The sequence below is a fragment of the Enhydra lutris genome, unplaced genomic scaffold (assembly GCF_002288905.1).
Source record: "Enhydra lutris kenyoni isolate GAN:26980312 unplaced genomic scaffold, ASM228890v2 scaffoldscaffold41, whole genome shotgun sequence".
Taxonomy (NCBI): Eukaryota; Metazoa; Chordata; class Mammalia; order Carnivora; family Mustelidae; genus Enhydra; species Enhydra lutris.
In genome coordinates this window covers 15,394,971-15,411,510 of record NW_019154125.1, presented here as the reverse complement: position 1 = coordinate 15,411,510, position 16,540 = coordinate 15,394,971, and the positions used below count along the sequence as shown (strand labels likewise).

The window sequence follows — 16,540 nt, the reverse complement described above, 5'->3', positions numbered from 1 at the left end:
TACTGAAGAATAGGTCATATTAAAGAACCATAAGTTAACATGTGACTGACTAGCTCCAGGTTCCCCATGACCAGAGAGTAAGTGGCCAAGTCTGATTCCTAACTCTATCACTTTATTACTCCAAGGAAGGATTTCTCTCACAGGAAAGCAAGGATGAAAGACAAAAGAACATGTGACTATATGAAAAATTAGGGACTGCACAGCTTTTCAATTATTTCATTATACAAACATAGAGACACATTTAATAATAAAAAGTCCCATCAAATAAGGCAATTCCTCATACACATATTTTTTCAGTTCTCATATGCGGTTTAACTTAGCCTGTCATGAAATTTCATTTAGAAAAACACCAAACATGTAAAACAATTTTTTCAATGACTGAAATCAGTAAAATAATCTAATGTTCAAAAGGAAACTTACAGCTGATCTCATAGCTGATGGATTGAATGTCTAGATAAAAAATTTTTCACAGATACCCTAATATTATAAGTACATGAGAAAATTTTGTCATCCATCCAGAAGAGTGACCAGTTTTAGGCAACTGTAAGATCTGAAATGATGGGAATAAATGGAAATAGGTATTCCAATGTGTGGGCAGAATCATACATTTGCTTTTGCAATTACTTATGGATCTTTTAAGATGCTATCTGTATAAAACATTTAATATTTTCCTTGTATTAATTTTGATTTTACTTAATTATAAAACTCATCTGTATGAAGAAAATAGTTTGTGCATAATCATTACCCTTCTTCCTTTCCAGCGGAACTTTCAGGGCTGCTCTTTATTGGAGATGCAATTCTACAGGTATATATTTTACCCTTATTTTCTATGTGCAACCAAAACATAAATTCAATTCACAGTATGCCAAGTGAAACCATAATTTTTTTCACTGCAGATAAATGGAATTAATGTGAGAAAATGCAGACATGAAGAAGTGGTGAGTTTTCTTTACTTTTTCCTAATATCATAATATTCCCCATGTGCAAATAAGGATCTATGGCACTGCTAAACACTGTTCAATTTATTCATTAGGTAGATGTGACATTGGTCCAGTGTGTTAATCAGATTTCCAAATGATCTCTTAATTAGTGTATGTGTATGTGTTTCATATTAGAAGTAGGTCTGTGGTACTACCCAGGATGAAATGTAATTCAAAGAAATACCTTGACCATTGCTTGTTATGTGTTTTTGCAGTTTTCCTATTAATCCCTGCCAGCCAATGTCCACTTAGTATATATATCTCTAGGTGAAATATGTCTCTGACTCTTTGCAAATGTTTAGAAGCTTTTAAACAATAGAATTTATGTCTGTAAAATCTTACACAGTAACAGAGTCAACTGGAAGAGCATATAACGGCTGTGTGTGTGACAGAGAGAGAAAAAAGAAAGAGACAAAATTTAGAGTTTAATCTCAAAGCATACTGAATTAGCCCTAGGCAGAATGGTCATCAATCTTTGTGTGTGTGTGTTGTTGTGTTCTGTGGTATGTATGTATGTATGTATGCATGGATGGATGGATATTGGTAATTATGCATATCTGAGGCCTCAGCCTCAGATACTCTATTTCAGTCGGTTTAGGTAGGCCCAGGAATTCGAATTTTAATAGTCGGCCCACGTGGTTCTATTGTAGATGGCCTGTCAACCACACTTTGGGAGAAGCTGGAAGGTTGAAGGGCTTCTGTTGGTGATGGTGAGAAGACATAAAACATGATACAAAAAGAATAGGACAGTGTTAGGCATTTGGGAAACATTCGTCATGGTTGATTAAGTAAGATTCATAGAGCCTTCACTGAATTTCTATAGCAGCTTGCAATGGAAGAGATAGAGGAGAAATTATGTTCAAAAGTTTATGCTCAAGGGTTGTGTTTGGATACGTTGTTCCTCTGTTAAAAGCTATTTAGAGAAAACCATTCTGATGTGTTTGTGTATTTCAAACCTCAATGAGGCACCATAAGTGTTTCTGAGAAACCACAGTCCCACAAGCAGTGATGCATGGGAGGGTTTTCAGTTGTGCATGCTTGGAATAATTCATCTAGTTTGTATTCATCACTTGTCTTTTGTCTTCTCCAAAATCTTACTGGGGCCATGGTATCGCCACTCTGTGCTGAACATCACATGTAAAAATATGCGTTTCAAGTCTTGAATTTACTACAGATATGTTCAGAAAAAGCAGAGTTTTAGAACAAGTTAGAGACAAATGAGAAAACAGCAAAGAGCGCTCTGTTCTGCTGATACAGATGCAAATGTTAAATATAGCCATGTAAGCAAAGATATTTTAACTTTAGTCTTCTCTCGAAAATACAAATTGATTTTAAACTCATTATTCAGGAAGCAAAACCAAGTGCATTCTCTTTTAAAACCACATGCTGTTAGATGGGGTCCTGTTTGCAATTTGCCCTTCCGAGGCAGGCAGCATGCTTACACAAGCTGTGCTAGCTTTGATTAGACAGATTAGTGTGGCGTGAAAGATTAGAATGCGCTAATAACGCCACTTCCTAATGTTGTTCATTCTGTTTCAAAGAAAAGGAATTTAGGATTGTGTTGCAAATTATGTGTGTCTCTTCACAATACACTTATTTTTTTGAGAAGCTTAACCTTATCAGCTTTGAAATATAGGCAGTAATATTCTGAAGTTCCACTCTTTCCTTTTCCAACAGTAATTAGATGCCTTTGTCCTCGCTGCTAATTACCTAAGCAAGTAGACTGACTTATAACTCAGTGGGGCTGAGATATTAATTAAATGTTTAAGAATGGACTTAAATGGGCAGAAAAAGGCACAACAAGCTCAAAGGATGTAGATGGTTTTAAAATAGCTTGCTGATGTACCACATTCTGTATTCCAAATCAGTGATTCACACAGAGTTCCAAACTCAGAAACAAATTGAGTAGGTGTGACAGTATGTTGTGGGTGCATATAACTTTCCTTTTATTCATCTGCATTACTCATTGATGTTGCTAGAAATTTTGTATTTGTTCCCTGATTAACTTCAGTCTTAGGATGCCTTCAACAATATAGATGTAACTTCTGTGTTGGTGTTACAAGATTTAATCTTTGTGATAGGTGAATCCCACAGTGTCTGTTATGGGTACCCAGTAAGACTATTAAGGAATTATTTAGCCAAATGCCTAGAATTAGATCACTGAAGCATTTGTGTCTGTGTGTTTCCACGTTACTAACGTGGACATAAAATACACCAATTCTGGATTTGCATCCACACCATGCAAAGCAAGAAGATTGCTGAAGAAGAGAAGCTTCTGAAGTTTCCTCATAAGGAAAGACCAGCACAAGTGTTAAGGGTTGTTTGTTGTGTGACATGGTGGGAAGGTAGCAGGGTACTCAGTTTAGAGGGCTTTCACACTCACAAACGACTATCTACAAGTCCTAGCTGGGCCACTTATTAACATTGTAACTTCAGGAAAATGAACTTGCTTGTTCTGTCCCTCTCTTATTCATCTGTAAAAACAAACTAATAATTACCTTTATAAAGACTGAATGGGAGTAATGTATATGAAACTCCTGGCACAGATCTGGCAATTAAGAACACTTAGGTATTATTTTATGCCATCGAATAATATTGCTTCACATGTTGGCACTCTTCTCCCTATTCACTCCCAGTCAGTGCTGGGCAGTGTCTTGTTGAATCCATGCTGTCCCCTTGGAGCTTCCCATACAGAGAGAGTCCTAATGCATGCTGGTCTGCATCCCAAGCTCCTTCCACCACACCCAGTCAGAAATTGAAGTGGGCACCCACGTCTGGAGGGCAGAGCTGTTTGTAAATGAGGGTTTCTTGTTCATCATAGCAGACGTCTTTTTATTTTTTTATATGAATGTGTTTTATACTCCCAAGATACAAAAAAACCCTAATGTACCTTTTTTTCCAAGAAAATGCAGATCTGTTGTCACTGTTGATGTTAAGATTGATTCTATTTTTATTTAAAGATTTTATTTATTTATTTGACAGAGATCACAAGCAGGCAGAGAGGCAGGCAGAAAAAGAGGAGGAAGCAGGTTCCCTGCCAAGCAGAGAGACCGATACGGCGCTCGATTCCAGGACCCTGGGATCATGACCAGAGCCGAAGGCAGAGGCCTTAACCCACTGAGCCACCCAGGCGCCCTGATTCTATTTTTTTTTACCTAACCATTGAACCTTAGACACATTAAATTGATTGCTATCTCTCTACCTTTCTATCATCTATCTATATTTTATTAACAGGTAAATTGATCACATATCAAAATCTGAGTACCATCTATATGAGACATACTGAGATAGAGTTCTTTGTGTGACAAGAAAGAATATACAAATAATTTTGTCTCTAACTTTATTGCTATGTGGACATCATTTCTGTAGAGTTTAATAATTAAAAGAGTTGTACAAAAATTATTAGGAAAGGGCATGTTGACTTATGGTCTTCAAAATATAACAGTGGTGATCTATATATGCTCAGTCAAAATAAAAGGAAATAAGCTCTAGCTATAGCAGGAAAAAAATGCATCTTGACTCTACAATCAAGATGGTTGGAAATGAAAATCTATAAGTATAATTGAAATTTCCATCTAATAAGACTTTCAAAATAGGATAACTCATTATTAGGCAAAGCAGAGGTTTCCTTCTAAAATACTTCTGGTTTCATGTTTGAGATTTATGTATTCTAAAAAAGATGCCTTTTGTTTCTATGGTTTTGTTGATAGAAAACATTAGATAATTAGAAATGCAAATAACTATCTACTTCTGAATTTTTATTTTTAAACCAAACTCTAAAAAACTGTAATTCTTAAAAGAACAGAATGAGTATCTCAAAGTATGTAAGTTAAAATGATATATGTATGCAATAAAAACAAATTTCGAGAAAACTAATATTAAGTGTTGTTTAATAGCATTTTAATTATTATGATATGCTTAACTTAATTCAAAATTTCCATTGGAATAAAAAGAATATGTTCTTTTCTTAACTTAGATTAATCAGAAAATAACTTTAAAAGGCTTATATCCTATCATCTGAAAATAAAGCATTAATTTATTGAAACAGTTTAGGTTACCAAGGAACATATTTAGGATGTGATTTGGGAACACACATCATTTTACATCTTGGCAAAAAAGATTAAAATATCACAGAGTTACAAATTGTGTTTTACTTAACTGCTAATAATTCTTAATTTGTTCTCAGCTTGGAAAAAGGTTTTGAGGTCTTACTGCTTAATACTTTGCTTAAGAATTCTAACCATAGTAGACTCCTTTTCTTTAAATTAACTACCACCAAGGAAAGCCATATATGAAATAATTATACTTTTAATACTTTCTACTGATTTTAGAAATATTCAATGCAAAGACAGAAATGTGCAAAATATTGTTTATGCTATGTCTGATTTTGGAAAGAAATAAAATATCCAGAAGTTGACTTACCTACAACTTAGCTTTTTATTAACACTGTTAGGAGTTCCCTCTCTGCTAAACCCACAGGTCTGTCTCATTAGGTATGAATATAGATAGCATAGGCCATCCTTTAATTAAATGCATGGTCTTCACTCTTGGCTACTGATTCTCATCAATTCCTTTATTTGCTGTCTAACATAGTTCAATGATCCAACTTTGCAGCTCCCTTAATAATGAGACAAAGCCAAGCCTGATAAACCAATTACTTAGTGGGGTCCCAGCCAATTTTTATCTAGAGGAAAGGACACAGAGAATATATAGCAGCAGGCACAAGGAGACCATGTCATACTCGGGGGACAAAGTGACTTGAGGTAGAAATGAACATGTTGATATTCCTTCCTAACCTCTTGCAAAGACTCTTAGCAGTCACTCTCACTCTCCGGGTTAGAATGACAAGGGTAGATGTGTGTTATAGAGATTATACAAGTTCACAAAACTGAAATTTTATTTTCAAAATGATTAAACTGAAAGGCAAGGAGGAGAAAATGTGTGGAATGGAAGTTTGAAGATCTAAATTAAAAATTGTGTTACAGGGGTGCCTTGGTGGCTCAATCGGTAAGGCATCTGCCTTTGTCTCAGGTCATGATGCCAGGATCCTGGGATCAAAACCCATGTTGGGCTCCCTGCTTAGTGGGGAGCCTGCTTCTCCCTCTCCTTCTACCCTCTCCCCCACCCTACTCCTGCTTGCTCTCTTTCTTGCTCAAATAAACAAAATCTTCTAAAAAATTGTGTTATAGGCACTTTTCTCATCTTTGTTATTTGAAAGGTAGAGTTTGAGTGGTGGACTATTTGAAATATATCAGTCTTAATATCTTTTTCAGCTAAAATGTTCAATTATTTTATTTTAAAAGAACACATACTTTGTTAAAATTGTAAAACTAACTATACAACACAAACAGTGAACTCTGTTGGATCTAACTATGGGCCTTGGCCAATAATAATGTACTGATAAGGCCTTATCAACTGTAACAAATTAATACACTGGTGCAGGATCTTAATAATAAAGGATACTCTGTGAAAGAAGATGGGAAGGAACTTTCTGCATAATTCTGTAAACTTTAAAGCATTGTAAAAAGTAAAGTCCATGAAAATTGAATAAGAGGGAAAAAAAAAAAAAACACCCTCCCCTGTTCTCTTTCCTGAGTAAGGAGCTATATGCCAAAATCATGGATTTATGTCAGGTGTATAGAAAAGTCATGTAAATTGAGAAGTGATACTGAGAGCTGTCATAATTACTCAGATTAGTTTTTCTTCTTTTGGCCACCCACAACTCCTAGGGATTCAGTCTGTGTCCCAGGAGAGAGTTCATTAGGGGGGAAAAAAACTGAAGAAAAATATTTGGGGGAGAATGCCTTTAAAATATCAGAGTGCAAGGAATGATGACTTGCTGCCTCTAAGAAAATATCTCAGAACACTGACTACCACTATGTGATGAAGGAAGTGGTACTGGTAGAGCAGCCACAGTGTCCAGCAGAAGCAGTAAAGTCTTGTTAGCATCTAACATAACTAAGAGAATTTAACAGAGGTGACCAGAGAAGAAGAGAGAAAGAAAGATAGAGCACTGGACAAATGGAAAGACTAATTGGTAAGCACAAGGATACACTCAGAATGATCAGGGATAGATGATTTTTTACAGAGGTTGAGATTCTACAATTTAATGGAGGGTAAAAAAATAAATGAGATAAGGGTTATGCATTCATCTATCACTCTCAAAGTGGGTCATTCTTAGCAAGAGGCTTCTAGAGTTCTATGTTCTGAAGTCGTTCTGAGACATCTCAGGATGCTACAAGGTACTACCGAAATAATTGGGGCAGTACACATGATTCTCTGGATCAGAGATCTGGGCATCAGAAAGGGAAAACCCAAGATCTAGTTAAAGATCCAAATACCTATGATCACCTGGATAAGGAGTGGCTCTTTGGGTAACTTTAAGGCAGAAAGATATCCTATTATGCATGTGTTTACTTTTAAGAAGGTCTGGAAGCCCTATAACAGCTGCTATGGAATTGTGCCGTAGAAACTACCATGCCCTTTACCTAATAGTTCCAATGTTGTATATATAAACAAACTCCTAGACAAATCTGCTTTGGTCTGAATGGCTGTATCTCCCCAGATTTCCAATGTTGAAATTCTAATGCCAGTGTGATAGCACTGGGAGGTAATTGGGTCATGATTGTAGAGCCCTCGCGAATGCGATTCGTGACATTATCAAAGAGGCCCTACAGAGCTAGCTACCCACCTCATGTGAAATATAAGGGGTCTACATCCCTGGAACGAGCCCTCACCTAACCATGTTGGCACACTGATATTAGTCTTCCAGCCTCCAGACTGGAAGAAACAAGTTTCTTGTGTTTGGAAGCTACCCAGTCTGTGCTGTTTTGTTATAGCAGCTGGTACAGACACCTTCCTCCATGGTGTGTGTGCAATCTTCAGCAAGTTAATGCAGAGATTTGGAGGTAAAGGAGATGTTTTTATTGTTTCCCCCTCCTGAAACTCTGTTTTATCATAATAAACAGAGTCATAGGTAAATTTTTTGAAAATGGAAAGCAGATTTTCATGTAGTGGTACTGTCCTAGATTGGAGAAAGCTGAAGCAAAGCCGATGTCTAAGCAAGCATTCACATTAGAAAGCTCAGATAGGAATCAGAGTGAACAGGGGCATTCTAGCCAAGAATAGGAGTTGAATATTTGGGTCCAGGCCCAGAAGAGGGCATAGGGGAGGTTCTGTACTACAATAAAGTGAGATAGATATTCTGAACAGCAAGTTTTTTTGCTTTTTCCCTCCTTTAACTCTCAGAACACTGGCATCTAGGCACTTTTTTTGTTTTTGTTTTTGTTTTGTTTTGTTTGCCACTAAGAGGGAAGGCTATATTTATAGTGAAATTGATCTAAAAGAAATAACCCACAAATAATACATTTGGACTCTTCCACTGCAGGCTGAGTTTCTATCAGTAACTCCGCAATAGAGCCCAGTAGTGGATAAACCACGTGTCCTCTACCCAAAGCTGTCAATTTGCTTTTCAGTGTCTAACTCTTAAATATTGACTGATATTAAAGGATAACAAATATTTGAAGAAAATTGTCCACATCAAGACAACAGCTAAGGCAGAGAAAAAAAATTGAAGGAAACAGATAATGCAACAGTTAAGAAAAAAGAAATGGGAGGACTCAACACTATAATGTTTTCAGATACGTAGCAGAGACTTATTATACACATTTTTTAAAAAGCCATCATTACATATAAAAGGAACATGTGGAGGACAAAAGAAGATATTAAAACTTTGATAACAATATTGAAAAAAACTTTAGAGTGTAGAAGAATTACAAAATAAAGTTGAGAAACTGGTCAAAAAGGAATAAAATAACAAATACGTAGGCAGTAAGACAGAAAAGAATATTAGAGATATTCCATTCAAGAATTCTAACATCAGAACAACAGAATTTTCAAAAAGAAAATACATGGAATAAAGAGATTGGCCACTATCTAAGGAATGTCACAAGAAAAGTATCTAGATTTGATGTATATACTTTCAAATATAAATGAAATGCCAAGCAAAAAAGAGAAAGAAAAAAGAAAGAAAGCACATCTGCATATCTATGCTTCCTATGAAGTAGCAAAATACTATAATTTTAGTTTGTATTTCCCTAATGACTAAGAATATTGAACATCTTTCTATGTGCTTATGATATTCCTTTATATTCTTGATTAATTGGGTTACTTGACTTACCTATTTCAAAGAGTTTGTTTATTTTATACATTCTGGCTACAAGTCAAATATATAATTTGCAAATATCATTCCCAATCCTGGCTTGGCTCTTCAGTTCTTAATTGTATCTTTTGAGCTTAAAGTTTTTGATTTTCATTAAGTTCAGTTTATGGATATTTTAACTTTATCACTTGATCACAGCTTTTGCTGTCTTATCTAATAATTCTAAGGATGCAAAGATTTATTTATTGCTTTGTTTTCTTTTGAGAGGTTTATGGTCTTAAATGTTACACTTAAGTTTATTATCAATTTTGGTTAGTTTTTGTATATGGTGTGAGATAAAATAATGTGGGTATTCAACTATACCAGCATCATTTGCTTTGGCACTTTTGTTACAGTGAATCATGCTAAATTTAAGAGTTTATTTCTAAATATTTAATTACATTCCATTAATCTGTGTATGCTTATGCTAATATCACACTATTGATTACTGTATCTTTGCAGTAAGTTTTGTTATTGAAAAACTTAAGCCTCCAAACTTTATTATTTTCATATTTTGTTCTTATCTTTATTTTTTATATTTGATTTTTTAAAAAAAAATTTATGTTAGAACAGTTTTAAATTGATAGAAAATTGTAAAGATAGTATTGAATGTTGTGATATACTCTATACCCAGTTTCCCTATTATTAATATCTTGGATTATTATACATTTCTAATGATTAATAAAGCCAATGTTGATACATTGTTATTAATAAAAGTCTGAATAACATTCTATTCAGATTTCCTTCGCTTTTACCTAATAACTGTTTTTTCTGTTCCCAGATCCCAACCTGAACACACATTGCACTTAGTAGTATGTCTACTTAGGCTCTAATATTTTCCAGGGTTCCTTTTTTTTTTTTTTATAACTTTAGCAATTTTGAGGAATTCTGGTGGAATATTTTGTTGAATGTAACTCAATTTTTTTTTTCTGATTTATTCCTTGTGATCAGACTGGTTTATGTTGTTGGGTAGGAAAACCATAGAGGCAAATTGCATTTTTGTCATATCATATAAAGTGTACATACCATCAACATGACTTTATTAGCACTAATATTAACTTTGATTACTTGGTTAAGGTAGAGTTTGCCAAGTTTCTCCACTGTAAAGTAGCTTTTTGGCTTTCTTTCCATATTGTGTTCTTTGGAAGGAGTATACTATAGAAAGCCCACACTTAAACAATGCAGTATAAGCTTCAACTCCAGAACTGTGGGTTATCTACTTATATTTTTTGAAATTTTGCTACATAGATTTGTCTATGCACCATAATTTGTTTATTCAATCATATTGATAGATCAGTATAGACTTGTTATCTTATAGTTTGGATTAGAAGCTAACGCTTATTTATTTGTTTGTTTGTTTGTTTGTTTGTTTTTGCTCAGGTGGTTCTAGCATTGGCCCTTGGGAGCTCTTTCAGTTGGTTTCAGTGTGGCTTTGAAATACTCCCTCAGAATTTTTTTTTAAAAGCATTTCTCCTTTTTTGGTACTAAATTATGTTTCAGAATCATCTTGTAGATTTCCTGCCAATCCAAGAATCAACCATTTCTCCTAGAGGTCCTTCTTCCCTTTATTAGAGAGTGTATTAGATACAAAAATCTGAGTCCTGGGTGTGCTCATTGCTGCTGGAGTAGAAGAAACTTTGAGATACTCTCAGGTGATGAAACAAGGAAATATATGTGTGTGTGTACAGACTGGTTCATAGGTGCTAGTGCATTTATACATATTTCTCTATATAGCCATATGTATCTTTATTAAGCTGAATGTGAGTTTATATGGCTGCCTTCAACCTAATCCATTATCATATGGATAATTCTAGTCTCCTCTCTTGCTTATCTGTAACCTCCCACTTCAACAGGTGGCTACATCATCTGCCATACATTTGGCTAAGTATTCAAATCCAGTATGTATGTGCAGGAATATAAGAATTGTTAACCCATTCCCATTGCCCAGTGGGAAAAACTTCATTAAGTGGAGTAGAGTTTGTGTACAGTTTTTGTTTGTTTGTTTGTTTTGGCCTACAGTCTTAACAGATTTTATTCATTTCCAAAGTTAGAGAACTCAGTACCACTCCCCCTACCCCTGGAGTGAGGTTGTTACAAACATTCATCATACAATGAGACACTCTTGTCACATTCTACATTACATCATAATATCCCCCAATCTCCTAAAGACTTTTACACATTAAGGTTCTCTCACTTCTTGACTATAAATTCTATGAGTTTTGACAAGTGCAGGGTATCATGTGTCACCATTACAATACCATATAGAATAGTTTCACTTTCCCATAAAATCCTCTTCATGTATTCCTTTTGTACTCCTACCCATGCCAGGATTATGGAAATGACCATTTCACTGTATATATAGTTTTGTCTTTACCAGAAAGCTATGTAATTGTAATCCTAGAGAATATATCCTTTTCAGATTGTTTTGTTTCATTTAGCAATGTGCATTTATGAATAATCCATGTCTTTTCATGGCTTGATAGTTCATTCCTTTTTGAGCACTGAATAATATCCCATTGTTCATACAGTGGAATAGTAAAAAACTTCACTACAGTTTGCTTATCTATCCACATACTGAAGAACATCACCCTTGCCTCCAGTTCTTAGTGATTATGAATAAAACTGTTATAAATATTTGCATGCAGGTTCTTGTGTGGACATAAATTTTCAAATTGGCAATAATCTAGGACTAGGATTGCTGATTACGTAGTAAGACAATACTTAGTTCGTAAGAAACTGCCAAACTGTCTTTCAAAAAGGTTGTGCCATTTTGTACATCCATCAGTAATGAAGAAGAGTTACCATTGTTTGATATTCTCACCAGCTCTTGGTATTGTCAGGTTTTTGGTTATAAACCATGTTAACAGCTGTGTAGTAGTATCTCACTGTTATTTTAATTTATAGTTCCTTAATGACAAATGATGTTGAACACTTTTTTCATAGACTTATTTACCTTATTTTTATTTTCTTTGGTGATATACCTGTTTGTACAGTTTGCCCACTTTTTAATTGAGGTGGGAGTTTTATTGTTGAGAGTTAAATTCTTGGTGTATATTGGAGATAGCTATGTGTACATGTTGGATACATAATCAAATTTTTTAAAATATATGTTTTAAAAATAGTTTTCCCTGCTTGTGGTTGAGTTTCCTTTTAGTTTTCTAAAAAGTATATTTTTCAGAAGTTTATCATTTTAATAAAGTCCAATGCATCAATTTTTTCTCTCATGAATTGTGCTTTTGGTGTTGCATTTGAAAACTCATCACCAAACCTAAGATCATTGCGTAATGCCCTTTACTTTCTTCTAAATATTTTATAATATTGAATTTTACATTTAGTTTATGATATTTTTGAATTAATCTTTGTGAAAAGGATATGTTTCTTCTAAGTTATTATTGCTACTATTTTTGCATATGGATTTTAATTGTTCCAGCACGTTTGCCGAAAAACTATGAATTTCCATTGTATTGCCTTTACTCCTTTGTTGATCAGTTGACTGTACTTGTGTGAAGCTATTTCTGTTTTTTTTTTGTTCTCTTCTGTTAATCAATATTTATGTTCTTTTGCCAATAGCATGCTGCCTTGATTATTGCAGCTTAATGGTTTAAGTCTTGAAGTCAGGAAGAATACTTTCGTTTTCCTCCTCAGTATTTTCTTGGCTCTTGGAAGTCTTGTTTTTCCATATAAACTTTAGAATTACCTTAATTTGTTTAAAGTTTTTATTTAAATTCCAGTGAATTAACATACAGTGTAATATTAGTTTCAGGTGTACAATATAGTGATTCAGCAATTCAATACAACCCTCCGTGTGTGTCACAAGTTCACTCTTTAATCCCCATTACCTATTAACTCATCTTCATACACCCACTCCCCTCAGCTATCAGTTTGTTCTCTATAGCTAAGAGTCTATTTCTTGGTTTGCCTCTCTGTCTCTGTCTCTCTCTCTCTCTCTTTTTTTTTTTCATTTTGCTCATTTGTTTTATTTCTTAAATTCTATATGTGAGTGAAATCTTAAGGTATTTGTCTTTCTCTGATTGAATTATTTTCTTTAATGTAATACTTCCTAGCTCCATCCATGTTATTGCAAATGGCAAAATTTCATTATATTCAAGGCTGAGTTATATTCTAGTGTGTGTGTGTGTGTGTGTGTGTGTGTGTGTGTGTGTGTGTACCACATCTTCCTTATCCATTCATCAGTTGATGGGCACTTGAGCTGTCCATAATTTAGCTATTGTAGGTAATACTTCAATAAACACCAGGCACATGTATCCTATGAGGTAATATTTTTGTATTTAGTGGGTACTTGGTAGTGTAATAGCTAGATCATAGGGTAGTTCTATTTTTAACTTTTCGAGAACCTAGCATTGAGTTCAGAAAACTTGCACAGTATGATTTCAATCTTTTTGTATTTGTTGAGGCTTATTTTGTGATCTAATATGTGATTTACTCTGGAAAATATTCCATGCACACTTGAAAAGAATGTGTATTCTGCTGTTAGAATGGAATGTTCTAAATATACCTATCGAGTACGGATATCTACAAAATAGCTTTTAGGATTTTGATAGTGGTTATATTAAATTGATCAGTTCAGGAAAATCAACGTCTAAACAATATTGACTCTCATAACCCGTGAGTGTGAATTATCTAGTCTTTATTCTATCTTTAGGATTTTGTAGTTTTGCACATCTAAATCCCACATATATATTGTTAGATTTAACAAAGGTTTGACAAAGAAATTAACTTTTGTATATTAAATGTCCATTTTGTTCCGTTGTTTTATTTCTTTATCTGTTTCAGGAATTGGTGGTTGTTGTTACTGTTGATTTTGGTTGAGATTTTCTATGTAGATAATATCTGTGAATAAAGGTGACTTTATTTCCTTCCTTCAATCTACGTAATTTTTATTTCTTCTTGGTTATTGTCATAAGGTACTAGACTGGGCTTTCAGCATGATTTGAATAGACATTGTGGAGCAGATATATCCTAGCCTTGTCTCAGTGGGAAGGGTTCCAACTACTTACCATTAAATACGATGTTAGTTGTGGGGTTTTTGTAGATACTCTTTATCAAGTTGTGGAAGTTCCCTTGTATTCCTGCCTTGCTGAAAGTTTTAATCATAGATATATGTTGGGTTCTTTCAAATACTTTTTCTGCATCAATTGATACGATCATAGTATTTTAGTTCATTAGCCTTTTGATGTGGTGCATGATGCTGATTGACGCTGATTGTATTAAAGATGTTTAATCATCCTTGCTTACCTGCAATAAACCCAATTTGGTGTGGTATATCATTCATTGTATAGAATGTTTGGATTGTTGTGCTAATAATTTTGGGGGGGTCATCGTGTTAATGAGATATATTGGTCATCATTTTCTTTTTCTACAATGTTTCTTTAAAATCATTTTTAAAGAGCATTTTTTAAATTAACATATAATGTACTATTTGTTTCAGGGGTACAGGTCTGTGATTCCTCAGTCTTACACAATTCACAGCACTCACCATAGCACATACCCTCCCCAATGCCCTTCATAATTTTTGATATTAAGATAATGCTAACAGCAAAGAATGACTTAGGAAATGTATCTCATGCCTCATATTCTAGACAACATTATGGAGAATTGTTATCATTTCTTCATTAAATATGATAGAACTCAACAGGGAAGCTGGGTTGGGTACTTTTTTATCTTTTTTTGGGTCATATTATTAGTATTGGTTCGATTTCTTTAATAGATAGAGGCCATTTCAGAATACCTATTTTTCCTTGTGTGAGTTTTAGTAGTTTTGTCTTTTAAAGAATTGATCCATATCTTCCAAGTTATCAAATTGTGGGCAGAGTTGTTCAGAGTATTCCATTATTGACCTTTTGTTTTAATGTCCATGGGATCAGTAGAGATGACCCTTCTTTCTTCTCTGATATTGGTGATCTGTATTTTCTCTCTTTATTTCTTCATTAGTCTGGTTAGAGGTTTATCATTTTTATTAATCATTGTTCAGATTTATTTAATCATTGTCTATGTTTCAAAGAACATGCATTTTGTTTCATTGATTTTTCTCTGTTGCCTTTTTTTTCCATTTCATTGATTTCCTCTGTAATTTTTATTGTTTGCTTCTGTTGCTCTAATTTTTGTAGGTTCTTATAGTGGAAGCTTATAGCACTGGTTTTAATCTCCTTTATTAATATATGTGTTTAATGGTATAAATTTCTATCTAAGCATTCCTTTCACTGCATTTCACAAATTTTGAAAAATTATATTTTATTTTTATTGAGCTCAGAATATTTTTAAATTTCTCTTCAGACATTTTCTCTGACTATGTGTTACACAGAAGGTTACTGTTTTATCTTCAAATATTTGGGGCATTTTCCAGCTTTCTTTCTCTTAGTGATTTCCATTTTAAAGCCCTTGTTGTGGGGCACCTGGGTGGCTCAGTTGGTTAAGCATCTGCCTTAGGCTCAGGTCATGATCCCAGCGTCCTGGGAACAAGCCCCACATTGGTGGTCCCTGCTCAGTGGGAAGGCTGTTTCTTCCTCTTTCTCTGCCTATTGTTCCCCCTGCTTGTGTGCTCTCTCTCTCTCTCTGTCAAATAATAAATTAAAAAATAAAATAAAATAATGTCCTTGTTGCTTGGGGATATAGTTTGTATGATTTCTTTTTAAATTTTGTTTTCTGAACTAGAATCTGGTCTGTCTTTACTAATTTTCCATGTAAGCTTGTGAAGAATATGCATTACACTGTTTTTGGATGGCATATTGTGGAAAAGTCTATTGTATGAATTAGAATGATAGTGTTGTTCAACTCTACCATTGTGGAATTGCTACCTGCTTGAACTATTAATTCTTGAAAGAGTGCTGTTGAAGTATACAACCATCATAATGGACATATCTATTTCTTCTTCAATTCTGTAAGTACTTACCTCACATGTTTTGGTATTCTTCTGTTAGATTATTTAGTATTACTATATATTCTTAGATTCTATCAGTTTATTATTATTCAATTTCTTTCCTTTTTTAAGATTTTATTTATTTATTTGACAGACAGATCACAAGTAGGCAGAGAGGCAGGCACAGAAAAAGAGGGAAGCAGGCTCCCTGCTGAGCAGAAAGCCCCATGCGGGGCTCAATCCCAGGACCCTGAGACCATGACCTGAGCTGAAGGCAGAGGCTTACCCCACTGAGCCACCCAGGCGACCCTCAATCCCCCTCTTTAACCTGCAGAAATTATTTTGGTTCTGAAGTTGGCTTTGTGTGTAATTCATATATTTCCTCCAGCTATCTTTGATTAGTGTTAGCAAGGTACATTTTCTGTAAGCCTTTATTTTAAACTTATCTATATCTTTATATTTTTTGGGTAGAATTTAGAGTTA

The 16,540-nt window shown here is 34.3% G+C and overlaps 1 protein-coding gene across 2 annotated transcripts in view; it reads left to right on the top strand.

Moving 5' to 3' along the window:
* The window catches only part of LOC111155451 (syntrophin gamma 1), a 357,699-nt gene that overhangs the window by 66,838 nt on the left and 274,321 nt on the right, over nt 1-16,540 (top strand). For both annotated transcript variants that reach the window (XM_022515614.1, XM_022515615.1), the window contains exons 5-6: nt 762-805; nt 897-938. In XM_022515614.1, coding sequence (XP_022371322.1) covers nt 762-805; nt 897-938 — 86 coding nt within the window. The remainder of the gene's footprint in view (nt 1-761; nt 806-896; nt 939-16,540) is intronic.